Source organism: Elaeis guineensis, chromosome 10 (genome assembly GCF_000442705.2).
Source record: "Elaeis guineensis isolate ETL-2024a chromosome 10, EG11, whole genome shotgun sequence".
Lineage (NCBI taxonomy): Eukaryota > Viridiplantae > Streptophyta > Magnoliopsida > Arecales > Arecaceae > Elaeis > Elaeis guineensis.
Window position 1 is genome coordinate 14,298,090 of NC_026002.2, and position 15,915 is coordinate 14,314,004.

At 35.3% G+C, this 15,915-nt stretch overlaps 2 protein-coding genes across 2 annotated transcripts; both read right to left on the minus strand.

The window, feature by feature from the left end:
- Positions 1-782: 782 nt before the first annotated feature.
- On the minus strand, positions 783-6,023 carry LOC105053104 (small ribosomal subunit protein uS3x). Its single transcript, XM_010934130.4, has 6 exons — positions 5,864-6,023; positions 5,615-5,762; positions 5,357-5,528; positions 1,992-2,046; positions 1,777-1,908; positions 783-1,182 (listed from the first exon to the last, which is right to left on the minus strand). The coding sequence occupies exons 1-6, from the start codon at positions 5,891-5,893 to the stop codon at positions 1,012-1,014; spliced, it is 708 nt and encodes a 235-aa protein (XP_010932432.1). The 5' UTR covers positions 5,894-6,023; the 3' UTR covers positions 783-1,011.
- A 7,100-nt stretch (positions 6,024-13,123) lies between these two features.
- Positions 13,124-14,996, minus strand: LOC105053103 (transcription factor MYB1). The gene is made up of 3 exons (XM_010934129.3): positions 14,616-14,996; positions 14,262-14,391; positions 13,124-14,149 (listed from the first exon to the last, which is right to left on the minus strand). The coding sequence occupies exons 1-3, from the start codon at positions 14,746-14,748 to the stop codon at positions 13,564-13,566; spliced, it is 849 nt and encodes a 282-aa protein (XP_010932431.1). The 5' UTR covers positions 14,749-14,996; the 3' UTR covers positions 13,124-13,563.
- Positions 14,997-15,915: the final 919 nt, after the last annotated feature.

The following is a 15,915-nucleotide window of genomic DNA, read 5'->3' on the forward strand; positions in this document are numbered from 1 at the left end:
CAGCAACATCATTTTATTTTTCCTTCTTGTCTTTTTTTTTTTTTTTTCTTTCGTCCTTTGCGACTTAAACAGCAGCAGTTGAAAAATTGTACAACGCTGAGTGGGGGAACGAGCTCCAACTTTAACAAAACCCAGCATCCTCAGCACCGAAGTATCAAAGGAAAGACATCATAGAACAGGGCTGCTAACAACCATTTTTTTACATAAAGAAATAACGAGAGAGAACTCAGAGCTAATCATAGCCTGGGCTTGGGCAAGAAAATATCAAAGTTTAAATAAGCCCAACTCCAAACTCAACTAAGAATTTAGCAACAATTAATATACGTTGGACCTCAGGCCGGGCCCATGATCAACCTACCCTACCCTGAACGTACTGTACCTGACTACTGTACTGTTCCAGGGGCTATAGTATCACAACCGGTCAACCACAAACATTCTCAAGAAAATCAATGAGGATAACTTAAGAATTATGCAATGAGAGCTTTTCATCACTGCGATTAGTCAAGCAAACAGACCTTTTGCTTTCCATTTTCCTTTGAAAACCCAAGAAAAATGGACCATACTAAACAATATATATGATTAAACTTTTTTTTTTTTTTTTTTTGCGTCTCAAAAGAACTTTTGATAGCAAAGATTTTTATTATTTTTTTAAAATAATAAAAATAAAAACAAAGAATACCAAAAGTTTTATGCAAATGCGATAAAATCAAGCTCCATGTGGCTAACATAGAACAGATTGAAAAATAACAGAGTTCAATCCATAGAGTTCGACTTCCCAAATATGACAAAATAATGAGATTCATCATTACCTAACATGGAATAGATTGAAAAACTGGTGTCACCAAACAAGTTCTAATATAATAAACATGCCCCATAGTCTTGCAAAAGGAAATAGCAACTACTCAAAAAGATTACATAAGAACTCTTGTTATTAGCATCAATTTATCGAAAATGGGACAAGACCCACAGCACCAGACAAATGAACAAAATGGCCCAACCTCGGTCAACAGGTTATGCCACCGGGACCTCTAACTCTGGGGCCATCGTCAGTGGTGGCCTCATGTATTCCTCTTCATCCTTGGGTGTGTGAATGGTAACCAAATCTGGTAGAGGGGTTGCAGGGCCCTGCTTGCCCTTTGGATCCCAATCCAACATGATCTTGACCTTGATCCCAAGAACACCCTAACATGGAGAACAAGAAAACAATTAGAATACCAGTATAATGGGGATTCTTGGGTACAAAAAGGACAGAGCTACGCAAGAAACAAACATAGTCTTCAGAATCACATCTGATGTGGCATTCTCATGAGCCACAAAGCACAGGCAGGCCACAAGCATTGCGTTGGATTAGAAAGAATGCCACTTGCAGTGAAATATTTGGACTCCATAAGGTGTTTTTTGAAGGGACAAAAAGAAAATAAAAGAAAAGAATAAAAATAGAGACCGAGCTTAATCCGTTGCATAGAACCAAATACAAAGAAAAAAAAAAGAATCAACACATAATAACAGAAATCCAGCATTTTGACAGCCCAAATAGATGTAAAATATTATAAGCAACTTAAGATACATCATCCACAATGGAAAGTAGATGTGCACAAGCAACCATCTTAAAGTCCACCGCCAAGATATAAATATCTCGCATCACCTCCATTTCTTTGAAGCTATGCAGTATGTATCCAATGATAATTTGGTAAATGACACTTCAATATTACTAACAGAGTAGATGCAAATCTGAAGGACAAATGGTAGGTGCAAAGCAGCGAATGAGAGGCTAACCTGTCTAAGAAGAACATGCCTCACTGCTGAGTCAATGTACTCCTTGACTGGCTGACCAGAAGAAATCATGTACCCATCCTTGAACTTCATGGATTTAGCACGTTGGGCCCTCAACTTCCCACTAACAATTACCTGCCACACCATGGGCATTAACATACCTCACGATCTACAATTTTCATACAAAAGTGAAAGCATTTGTAAGAAACATGACATACCTCACAACCCTTGGCACCACTCTCCATGACAAACCTTAAGACACCATAACAGGCCCTGAAAGAGAGAAGATGGCAAGTCAGACTAACAGTGCATTTCCTAAAGTCAAAAAACCTTCTTCCAAGGATATCATCACTTGCAGAGAGCTACAATAACGAGCACTAAATTTCAGGTTACAACAAAAAAATCCAATATAGATCGATAGACAACCAAAGGAGCCACAAGTGCAGGAATTTGATGCACACAGAAGCATCAAATACCTAGTTTACAAATAGCAATATATCACATTTCAGTAGTGGACAAACATCACTATTTAGAATTTAAAATTTAAAAATATTTGCGGACTTCACCTAGCTTACAAATATCACATAAGGTGGGTCATCCATCCGTGATGATGAATCAAGGAGTTAAAAAAAAAAAAAATTAAAAAAAATGTCAAAGGCTTATTTGACGTCTTATATAACAAAGATGGTGAAGAAGAATTAGTCCCTTCAGTAAAAAAAAGAAAAAAAAGCAAGAAGAAGAAGAAGAAAGTGGAATAAAACAAGTAGGTTAGTCATCCAACAAAATTCCAAACATTTTGATAAAAATATAACCAAAGAAATAGAAGATTGTATAAACCATTGACCTAGCCTAGCTCTGGAACATTAAGGAACAATATAAGCTACATAAAGGTTACAAGAGAAGATGCCCAGAGACATTGGAGAGCAGCAAATTTAAGTTGCACTTAAACCACATGTAAAGACACTCAGTATCAAATTACTTCACATGCTAATTTTACAAGTAGAAGACAGGTGCAATCAATAATGAGGGAAACAGGTAATAATCCGTGTGATCAATGCCAAAATCAAGTTCATAAAGATTCTCTCCACCACTAAAAATTTATGTTCAATAAAAAAAGCTCCATTTTTCAAGAATGATATGACACAAATTTTAAATGAGCAGTTGGGTAAAAAATGTTAAGGCAGCTAATAAAAAGGAAGCGCAAGAGTATATGAACAAAGAACATTGAGATCTACATGAACCATGTCAAGAGATGATCAGAAATACCCAATCAAAACATTTAATTAAGAACCTTTTACACCCCCCCCCAAAACAAAACAAACAAACAAACAAACATATCAATCAGCAGAACCACGACTTAGAAAGGTGTTGGAGCCTCTTCCAAACTTCAAGCACATAAGGAAAATACAAGAAGCCTGACAAACTCCATAGTTCTCTATATGAGCATCTAAAAACCCTCCAAAACATATTGTTCTGGAGGACAAGGAGAAAATACAAGTGCTCATATGGATAGCATTAAGGTGCTTAAAAGCTTCAGCTAATCAAGAGCCAGAATAAAATATTAAAAATGTTGGATTAAGAGATTAAGAGGCCTTAGGGAAGCCTCTAGGAAGAACAACATTAAACTCATTTAGTAAGGTCCAGGACAAAATAGTAGACTTGATTATAGTTAGCCACCTAAAAATTTCTGGACATTGGATCCAATAAAAAACAACATAAAAGAAAGAGTATAAACACAGAGCCCATTCAATTTGTCATCTTCCCATTGATTGCATCAAGCATCTAAGACATCAACATTGCCTACATCCAAAACTATGCCAATCACACAAGTTGCAGGATGATTATAACATCAAAAACAGAGGTCCAAATGTTATTTGACATCACTATCAGATTAACATCAAGGATATCACAAATCCAAGTCAAGAAAACTATGTACCAAAAACTTTCAAAAGAAAATCATATTTAAGGTTTCTGAAAGGAATACTATATTGGAGGAACAATGACTATACTGCATAAATGAGTAACAGTTCAAGGACCATTCCCACAATTAAGCTAGGTCGCTCAAATCTATAATGCTTCCCACAATAATCAGAAGTAGCAGTAAAGGGGAAAAAAGAATACAAATAAATGTGTGGAAAAAAAAAAAGAAACTTGGCAAAATCTTTAAGAAATAACATTGAGGCCGATTGATAAACATGTTGCCAAATAAGACTGACGTCATGAAAACTTTCAAAACTTTACTAGCATACATGGCAGTGTTAATATAGTCATCTTCCGACACAAAGTTGGTATTGATAACCTATTTGCTTTATAGATGACAAAATCTCAAACAACAACCCAAAAATGTACTATTCCACAAAGCAATTAGTACACTTACAATTCGACTGTAGTTTTTACGGCATAAATACATACCAGAAAAAGTAAAAATGGTCCAGTAAGTGAAACTAATAGGCCATGCCAAAATGAACATAATGACACACAACACACAGAAAGATCAGCTTATATAATGACTAAACAGACCAGACATGGAACAATCCACTGTTACCAATAAACAAATAAGGGACCATCTCAAATTACAAAAACAAGAAACGAGATCAGATTTTCCTTGTCATATAGAAAGAAACGCAAAAAGTACATGATCAACCCATGAACTTGCAAGAAATGAAAAAGGAACTTTATGTTACTTTGATCCCAGACTGAATCAGTTAATCTGGCAGGTCAGCTTCGCAGGTCTAGTTTCTCATAAAAGTACAAAGCAGGATCACAAGAGGAAGCACCCATTTTGAATCAACTACTAGAGTTCTGCAAGCCCAAAAGACCCAAACTTTCTGCATAAACATTATATTCCCCCAAAAAAATCAAATTCGTATCCTTTTAAAAATTTTGGGTAACAAAACCAAGTAAAAAGATAGGGAAGGAATTTAACAGGGAACATCAATGACTGCTAAATTAAAATAGTGCGACTGGCATCAGCTTCTACTTACAACCACACAGAAACACAATTAACAAAAGCCACATGACAAAAACTGATTCACATACATATCAAAAAGACTTGTACGCTGTCTTTTCGCAATTAAACAGAACTTGTATCCAGTACCAGAATAATGTCGAGACACGATATTAAATTACACAACCAAAATAATAATAATAATAATAATAATAATAATAATAAATAAATAAATAAATAACATCAACACAGACTATAAGAACCGCAAGCCAAACAGAATACTTAAAAAAGAGGGTGACTAGAGAATCTAAAAAACCATTGGAAGATACAATCGATTTTCTTTCAATTCAACGGTAAGGAATCTAGCAGTGACTCCAATAAATCTCCCTTCACCGCGTACACAGAGAACAATGAGATTGTCCCAAATACAGAAAGCAATGAAGGGCACTATATACATTATAGTCGTCCTCACACATAGAAACAGTATAAAGAACCAATCTGCTGTAAAGATGACCCGTCCCAACAAAACTTCAAAAATAAAACCGAGAAAGAGATAAACAAATACTAAACATTTTATTGCCAGATATATTAAAAAAAAACTATTTTTTATTAGCACGGTGGAGAAATAATCCAAACCTCCGAACTGCAAGGCCTCCGAGAAGCTTGTAGCGCAGCGACTCGGCCTGGGCGATCGCACAGAGCCCCCTATTGTTCACCTTCTCGGCATACAACTCCACGCTGTTCTCCGGAAAGCTGAATCTTTTCTGCACCACCGATGTCAGCTCCCTAATCCTCCTCCCCTTCTCACCTAATCCAAACCACAAAGAAAAACCAATCAACACTTCCGAAAACCCTAAAACCCAATCGAAAACCCCAAATTTCAAGAGGAATCACCGAGGACGTTCTGGGTCCGCGTAGCCCGGATGATGATCTCGGTCCGCATGGGCGTAACCCTGACCTCCACGCCGGAGTACCCATCCTCCGCGAGCTCCCTTGTCAAGACCTCGTTCAACTCCGCGTAGAAAACTCCGTCCGCAACGAACTGAGAGAATGGAAGAGATCGAAGAAAATCGGTAAATTGGAACCGACATAGAGATGACCAAATTGGGGGAAAGAGGGGTATTGAATCGAAGAAGGTAAAACCTTTCGCTTTTTGCTCATCTGGGTCGCCATTTTGGGGATTTTAGGGGAAGAGACTGACCGCCGTTCTTCTCTCGTGCGAGCTGCGGCAAAACCCTAGAAGGGAGTGGGAGAGATCAAGGGGAACGAGGGGTTCTTAAAAATAGCGGGGTGGGAAGGAATCGGACGGTTAGAGTAGCTTGGAGGGTTGAGATTGACCTTTTGAGATCTTAGAAGGCTTCCAGGTGGTAACCCTAGATTACGGGCTCTCGTTTTTTTCCGGCCCGCTAAGATGCGGGTTTGTATCTCGATACGCTCAAACATTTTGATGCACGTGAGAGTTGGATGGTTGTAAGTAGCGCTCATCGTGGACCAGGTTTGGACAGAGAGAGTAATTCTTTGTGCACCAAATCTTGTGCAGAAAAAAAAAAAAAAACATCCACATGGCCCTTAGTTTTTAATATATATTTAATATTTATAAATTTATTTTTTTAATTAAAATTTTAAATAATAAAAATATTTTTTTTTGATAAAATTATGATATTCTATGATCAGATTATAACACAAAAAATATCATAAGGAAGAGAGGAATATTTTTATCATTTATTTTTTTTTAAATTTTTAATGATGAAAATATTTTTTTCTTTATGATTTATGAAAAAAATTACGATATTATATGTGCAGAAATCAAAATTTGATTATGAGATATCCGAATATGACTACATGATATCATAATTTTTTCAGAAAAGAAGAGATATTTTCGTCATTCAAAATTTCTAACGAAAAATTGAAACTACAGATATTAAATGTCCTATTAAATACACGTTGGAAAGTGATAGCTACATACTTTAGATGGTACGTTCTACATCAATTTTATTACAGTGCATACGATGCACAAAGATTTCTTCAGAGAAAACATCAAATTTCAAATAAATTAATCCAAAATTTAACTAAAAATGAATATATTTTAGACTGAGGCCCGGCCCATGATAATTCTATTTGTAAGGGTGTAGTTGACCCAAGCATGATCGAGCCTAGTTAGATCATGCTCACTGTAGAATTACCTTTTTGAGTCCAAATTTAGAGATCAAGAGTCATTTTGAATCCGAGGCCTCTCCATCGCGGAGAGATGTTGATGGATTGAGCTAAGTCCAATTGTCATGTTAAAGCAAAATACTTATGCAGTGGTCATAATTTTTGAGTTGAACTCACCTCTTTGCTCAAGTTCAGTTAAAATAAATAGATTTGTGGAAGGAATTTTATAATCGGGTTGAAGTATGGTTTATCAAAATCAAATTGATTATAAATAAGTCATGCATGGGTTTGCCTTCCAACCCGGTGGATTAATACGAGGGAACAAATATTTAAAATCCAACTTGAAATCTAGGATGGTGGTGGCTATGTGATTGTTCATAGCTCAATCATGGATTTATCAAGATGGCTAGAATGGTTTATATGGCTGACATTAGCAGATGAGGACCCCTCATCTCCCATCTATAGGATATTGATCCTCTCACATCAAAATCATTGTTAAAATGACTTAAAAGATGCACAAAAGAGGGTCAAATATTGTGAAAGCTCAAGAAAATATCACCAATTTTTCAAAAAATATGTGGAAACTAGATCAAAGATCAATGCCTTCTACTTTATGCCACATTAACTTGAAACCAAATTTATATGGTTATACATGATAGACATTTAATATATAGGAGTTTGAGAGCATAAATTTTGTAATAAATGGTTGGTTTTGCAGTTTGCCTTTCATGTTAAGCCACTAATCAAAGAAACAATTAGCGGATGTTAGTCCTAGAGATAATTTCATTATGATCACCACAAATTGATTTGAGCTTGAAACTATTTTCATTGTGTTGGACATCAAATTAGCATTCAAAATATTCCAAATCACCTTAATTAGATATTGGACAATGAAGATACGATGGTAGCGAATTCTTGTCATGCGCAAATATTACCGATAAAGTTTGAGAAAAATATGAAAATATCATTATGCAAGTTCGAATTGAAGATGATTTTTGAAGCATCTTCTTACTTTTTTTTTTTTTTAAAAAAATACTTGTTAGTTGAGTTAGAATTTTTGGCTCCAACATTTTTTTATATTATTTTTTTATTTTTTAAAACAGCTATATGCCTATAGAATTAAGGCATCCTACAGGTTTCAAGAGCCCTATTATTACAAATACCCATATACTCTTTTAGTTTTTCATCAATAAAATTAGTAAATCTTTCCAAGTCCACTCACCACTTCCCATGCCATGTGCACCAAAAAAAAAAAAAAAAAATATTACCAATGAGATGAGTTTTATAGCACCAAAATAGCATACGACGACAAAAAGAATTGCTTCTAAACAAAAAATAAATATATCCACAAAGTCAAAAAAATATCTCTTAAAAGTTTCCATTTATAGTGATATTATTTTCACCTTATACTTTTTTAGTGTAAAAATATAAATATTAGATGATGATTAGAAAGACTGCTTTCACCCTCTCTCTCTTGCGATTAAAATATTTAAGGTATTTTTATAACTTCATTAGCTATTTTCTTGCCACTAAAGCCTATATTACTGTAGTGCTGGATTTCGACACATCTTCAAGTGGATTTTAGGAAATGTTAATAGTGAGTTGTTGCCGAAGGCCCTAATAAATTTTGGATATTGATGAAGACACCTGGTAGCGAGATAATAGCTATAATTTATGCTTCTAGTCCTTCAGTTCTAGCTCCAAATAGCCTTCTATTTTCTTCACGATTTGTGCAAAAGCTGGGCTTTCTCAGCCCGATCCGAATATTTGTGGGATTGGGCTCAGGCCACCTAAGATAAGGCCGAGTTTGCTGACGTTTTACCTGTCTCTAGAGGATACCATACTTTATATGTATATAAAAATTAATTATCTAATAATGCTATTTTATAATATATATTGCTGTATGAAGATATTATATCACAATAATATTATAACAGTTAGTATACTATTTTATAGTTTAAATAACATCTTTAATACGATACTAAAATAATTTAACATTGTTTTTTTCGTTATCAAGCAGACCAAAGATGCCGTGCGACCCCGCCATGCTGACCGACAAAGTTAGCAGTATAAATGAGGAGCTAGAACAGAGATTCTGTCGCCGTAGAATGATGCTTATTGATCAGTTGGTCACCATTAGGAACAGTGAAGACAATTTGTAGCATATAATTGTCCCCTGTCAACAAATTAATCTAAACCCTTTCCTTTGTTGATTTAGATGCCAATTCAACCAGCCTCCTGCCATTCAAAGGCTAAGATATTATTTTTTTGTTGCATTTTTGCATATCTAGAATTTATTGGAGCTCTCATCTTTATAGGCATGAAAAGAACCAAAACCCCTTGTATATTTGTATCTTGCCAACGCCTAATTATGTGAATCCAGATGCTGCTAAGGATGGGATTCTGTAGATGTTAAGTTTTATGTCTTTATATTTCTTGTTATGTTGTATCTATCTTTATGCTTAGAGTTATCTACTAGTCTGCTGTTCTGTAACATTTTGTTAACTGATATTATCTAGCTTCCTCGAGCTTTTAACAAAAAAAAAAAAAAAAAGAATCCTAATTATGGGAAGGAAAGTCAACTAAAATCATTTTCTAATGTAAAAAGTTCAACATGAAGGCATTTATTTGATCCTTCTCTCCTTTAGTTTCTTCTTGGTAATGAATCTTGGTCCTGAGTAATAGGCTGATAGCTACCCTCTTCCTCTGCAGATTTATGATCTTAAAGCACATGATCTATGCACTACCGGCTTAATAAATGTAGTGGGGTTTATTTTGAGAAAGCTAAATAAATAATCTAATAGCAATGAAGACTGTGTTACATTGAGCTGGTGGAGTAAGACTCCCCTTGAGGCTTGAATCTTAAGCTTTGGATGGAGGAATTAATAAATCATAGTGGTCCTTCCCAATCATATCCCATCGTGATAGATACAACTACATACCATGAAATTGTATATGTGATTGATGATTCTTTTGTCAAGTGGTGAATGTGACATGGTGGAAGCAAAGTAAGAAATGTTAGGGAATTGAAAGAATAGTAGGCATCTAACTTTCCTTGGAGAATTTGAAAGTTGGTTAAGTGCCATTATGGAGCAAATCTATCAATACTCCTTTCTCTTTATGGAGGTAGTTTTCTCATTTGTCTTATACTTCTAGCAAGGAGTGCATATTCATGGGTGTCATGGATTAAACAATGATATGGGTCGAGATCATAAATATGGCATCTCTTTGATATTCTTGAAGTATTGTTCTCTCCTTGTCATGATGTAATGCAATTAGAAGGACTATGCATGTGCTTTGATTATGAAAGAGTACAAATGAATGTGAAGATTGCCCTATCTACATTTTGGCAAGCAAATCAAAGAATTGTGTATACTAAATTGTGGATTTTATGTTTCACTTTGGAAGGCTATAAGCTTTTATTTTTTTATTTTTTCTTATGCTAAAAAATATTTGGCTATCAACATGTTCTTGTCAATCTTATCTTTCTTGATCCAGTAAAATATAATTTAGAATGGCTAGGGGAAGATAAATTTGATGTAATTTTTTCCTTTAAGTAAAATCTGTGGTATAAATTCTTCGCCTTTCGAACGCAACTTCGTCTATTTTTTGGATGTACGAACATGCCTCTATTTGTTGTGTGAATTCATTTTTAGACATCATATTACTTTGAAGATTGTAGGAATTAAATCCGATCTCTATCTTTTATCATCTTAAATACCCAACTTATGATGATTATAATGCTTAAGAAAGAACATATTTTGATTTTTAAAAATTATTTAAAAGAAGAAAAATGTTTGCTGGTGTAATGATATAAGGATGACGATGGACCTAGCCAAGAATATGTTATATGTCAATATTTAGGGGACTTTTGCACTTAGTTAACTCATGTGGCTCTCATAGCTTATTTGGCATAATACTAGTTCAAGTTACATGCTACTTTCCTACCTATGCATGGCAACTAAGGTGGAGGAAAAATTTTCAGCAGTTATTGAGGCTTATAGCATGGATTTGGCTAGTATTTTACTTTGATTAGTGAGTTGATGACCAATGTGCTTGGTATTTTCAATTGATTTTTTTACATATATGCATATGGTTATGGATGTGCAATATGCGTGGGGGTGTATCTATTGCATTTGTGGATGTTGACCATGGTCCAAATTGATTTTAAATGAAAAAATTTGCTAATTAGAAGGAACTTTGAAAACTCAGAAACGTAATCCTAACCTTTCAATAGATCTTAACCTTCTAATTACTTCTTGGATCTTATAATTTGGCCGATGAGCATCAACTCAACTCATTGGCATCTCTTTCATATTGAGAGAGGTTTAGAGTTCAAATCCTCAAGTTTAAATCTTAACAGTGGTACCCTATCATATTTTTTTTCTTTATGATTATTTTTTTAGAAATCAAAGGATGGCTAGAAATCACCCATTGTTGAGTGGTAATTACTTCCCTTTTGCATTTAAGAACCTAGAAGACTATGTTTTAAAGTAAAGAGACTAAAATTTGTCCATTACTAATTAACTGTCATCAAATGAAGAATGATGTAATCTACTACTACTATGATCTGCTATATCGGATGAGAAATATTGTAATTTGCTAGAATAATATTTTCTAATGATCTTGAGAGTTATTGTATCTCTGTTACTTTAAGAGAAATCATTACGTAGGAAAGGTGGAATATGCTAATATAACATTTTATAATAAACTTAAGATTACTACAATGATGTTTTGTTCATTTTATTAAGAAAAACATGCCAAATGTAAACTTTAATTTAACTCTTTTAGCATCGTATAAATAAATGTATTTGAATAGTTTTATATCAAGAAAGAGTTAGTACATTGATGAAGTTTCATGATCATAATTTATTTTTTAAAAAATATAAACTTAATATGTGTTAAAATTAACATGAACAAAAAATGAATTTATTGGTTAGATTGCATTTTGGAGTCTTTACTTTGCAAGAAACATACCAATTGATTTTTTCGCTATTATATAAATAAGGGTACTTGAATGGTCTTATATTAAGAAAAGTTTAGTGCATCCATGAAGTTTTAATATCATGCTTCATTAAAAAAAAAAATGTGAACTAAATATACCATAATATTAACATAAAAAAATTAATAATTAATTAAATTGTTACTTAACTTCTATTCTCGATAGACACCATATAAAAAATTTACTGTATAGAATGGATTCCAAACAAAGTCATTTATCCTTTTGGTATGATATTTTAAAGCAAAACTTTTGGTTCAAAATGCACAATAACAAGGCATAGATTAGATAAAGAACAATTTTAATCTAATTAATTGGACTTAAACATACAGTTAGTCTCTTATTCAATTGATAAGCAGAGATTGATAGCTAACTTTATGTTCAAAATTTCATAAGACAGTTCTTTAGATTAACCTATCCTTCTTATTTGGTCATGTTGCCATTTGTTATAATTTATTCAATCAATTTTTTTCCTACAATAAAAGGATTCATGGGTTTGACATCCTGCTTTATCATTTCATGTGCTATGAAGAGGGTGACAATTTTATCTATATTTTTAAAAAAAATATATAATAAAAATTATATAATTACAGAATTATATTATGATGTTTTTTTATAGTATTTTATTATGAAGGACGTTTGAAGTATTATATATATATCATATTTTTATATATTTTATTATTTTTTAAAAATAATATAATATATATATTTTTCTCTTTCTCCTTCTGTCCGTGCTTTCTCCGTGCCCATCCCACCCCCCCGCCACACGGGCTCCTCCGCCGTGCCCCCCGACCCCCGACCCCGGCCACCCGCATCCGCGGCTCCTTCGCCTCTTCCCCCGACCCGCCGCCTGTGCCTCTGCCTCCCGATCCCACCCCCACCACCACCCGACGGGCTGCGGCTTCTCCGCGCCACCGCGGCCCACCTCCCCCCACGATCCGCGGCTTCTCTGCGCCACCACGCCCCGCCGGCGCCACCGCCCACCTACCCCCCCCCACCCCCTCCTATGGCCCGCGGTTTCTCCACGGCACCAGCCCCCCACCTACTCGTCCCCCCCCCCGACAAGCGAACCTAAATGGCTCTGTTTTAAGAGAAGTAGAGGGAGATCCATCTAAATGGCTGAGATGCACCAGTGAAGATTTGAACCCGAAACCTTCGGTTGCTAGACAAATTATGACAATAAAAAAATATCGGTTTTATCTGTATCTTCCGTTAAAAGTTCTGAACAAAAATTATCACTTTGGCCAATATTAAGAGGGAATAGATTATACTAAATTTATTACAAGTCTAAAAAGTTCAGCATATCTCTTTTAGGATACAAATACAAAACTTTTTATTTTCTTACCCCAAAAAAGACTCTAGTTTCATATTTTTTTCCCCCTTTAATTACCATATCCATTATTCCATACAGGGTTATTTGATAATAAGCACGAGATTGATGAGCTTAGATTATAATGGACAAAAGAAAAGTACTAACACACGAACTAAAACAAAACAGACATTTTCCCTTTGTCTATGAAGCATGCTTCACCACTTGGCATGACCGACAGCAGGAGATACGGTTTTCTTCTTGGAATCTTCAGCTACGATGACATGAAAGTGAGTGCTGTCACATGAACAGAGACATGTTTATATGCATCAGACATGTACAAATAATACAATCCTCCCCTGAGAGACCTTAATTTCTCCATTATTTTTCCTGCCATTCCTCCTCAGAATCTAAAAAAGTAGCCAAAGTTCTTAGCTTGGAGGCCACATTAGGTTCTTGGATAACCCTTCCCCTCCAATCCTCCTGCATGGCTTCATTGGACCAAATTGAACCCCCCCCAACATTGCCATCAGCAGAGTTGCCACTGTTTTGGCAATCTTGGACACAAGGTTGAAAGAAATCATCTTCGAATCTCAACACAAGCTCTTTCATATCGAAATCAATCAAAATGTTGGAAGGGTCACCATCCTGAGGGACCCATTTGGATGGGCTGTCATTGCACATAGGTTCCAAGCTGTGGTCAGCCACCATATCATCTTGTTGCAAGGGGAGATAGACCTTGGTGCATCTCACTGCTTTGGTTCGGATCACCGGATGGAATTGGTCATCGACCCTTGCAGCTGCTTCCACCGAGTCTCCTTTCGGAGCCTTATTGGCTTTGGATTTGTCGATGCATTTCTCCAAGTTAGATTGTTGGGATTTCACTTTCTTTCTAAGATTTGTGTTCCAATAGTTCTTGATTTCATTGTCTGTTCGCCCTGGCAATCTGCCCGCTATGAGGGACCAACTAAGTTTAAGAAGACCACATAATTTCAATATGATTAATCATCCATATCTGTATACATAATTAACATTTATTCAAACTAATCTAGTGTGATGAAGGTGAAGTGAAACATTACCGGTTTCCAAGGAGCTTGTGGAGCTTGATGATGAGATCCTCCTCATCATGAGATATATTACCTCTCTTGATATCAGGCCTTAAATAATTCAACCATCTGAGACGACAACTCTTTCCGCAGCGTTTCAATCCTGCAATTCATCAGTCTTTTGAATAAGAATCAACATTACAATGTTTGATAATCAATGCACAAACAATTCGCAGTTACTCCATCTTAAAAAAAAAAAAAAAAAAAAAAAAAAAAAAAAGGGAAGGAAAAGAAAGTTTCAATAAGAGCTAGGTTAGCTACTAAAAATGCTTAGAATGAATTAGATGCAATGCTCATCGAACAAAAGCCAAGCATCAATGTCCTCACCTGCTCTTTTTGGAAGATCTCTCCATTTGCCTTCACCATGGGTTTTGATGTAATCACGGAGGATCTTATCTTCCCATGCCGACCATGCCCCTCTATTCAGTCCCTCTTTAGAGCAACAAGGCCTCCTTCCCATTCTACTCCTCACACACCAACCCTCACACACATACACAAGTCTACCTTCCTTCCTATATATACATCGATCATGCTTCTACGTTGCAAATCTAGGATATTCTAGACCAAGAAGACACTCTGGAAGTCGAGTGCTAGCAGAAAACACTTGCTCTTATATATAATTGCAGGCATGTATGTGCATGTAACATGTATGTATGTGAGGTGCGCATGATGCATGGAGAGCAACATGTATGAAAGATTTTACCGATCATTTCTGCATTCAAGTCAGAGAAAATATTCATTGCCCTTTTAAGAGGCCAATGCTCTTGTTAAAGTTGCTTAGGGTAGGAGCCATTTAGATGGGGTTATAATAATAAAAAAAAATAACTAATATTCGAAGAGAGCCTAAAAATTAGGTACCAAGGAAAGAAAAGGACTAGTTTTTGAAGGGAAGATAGTGGCAACAATGTAAAAGTGAGGGCCGGCTCCACAGAAAATTTAGTGCAGTGATGGAGATGGGAATATGGTATTATGTTGGTTCACATGTCTTGATTCATGCTATTGCAAAGATACAGGATGTTCTTTTCTCAGAAATAGATTGATGCACATGTTGGTGAGGTCACAATCCTCGAGACATCTACAGCAATGAAAAATGCTGAAAATATTCAACTGGGGAAAAAAAAAAAAAAAAAAGAAGTAAAGCTAGCTCTTCCATAAAATAGGGAGTGCAGATCTTTTCTGGAAATCCGAAGGAGTTGTACATCACGGTTCCAAGAGTTTTACACAAAGGAAGACATCAGCCATGGATCGGATAACATATTGCCATACAATACATCTTTTGCCTGTGAAGGAAAGGTGACAAAAAACAGGTCTTATTATTTCTGCATGTTCCATTTGGAGCATTTCTTTGCCATCTCAAAATAAAAGTGTGTACACCATATTTGTGCTTAATGGTTCCTAATTCTATCAAAAGTTTTGTCATATAGAAAATTGTTGTAAGTCGATTGATTGTGGGACTCAGTGTAGTTGGTATTGAATTGCATTGCATTGCTATTCCACTCAGTGTAAAGGTGATAGTGAATTTAAAAAAAAAAAAAAAAAAAATCTTGTATTGTGTTAACCAACTGTCAAACTTTGAACCTAGGTTGCCATCTAGTAGAAAAGGAAAAATTAAAATATAAGTCAACAA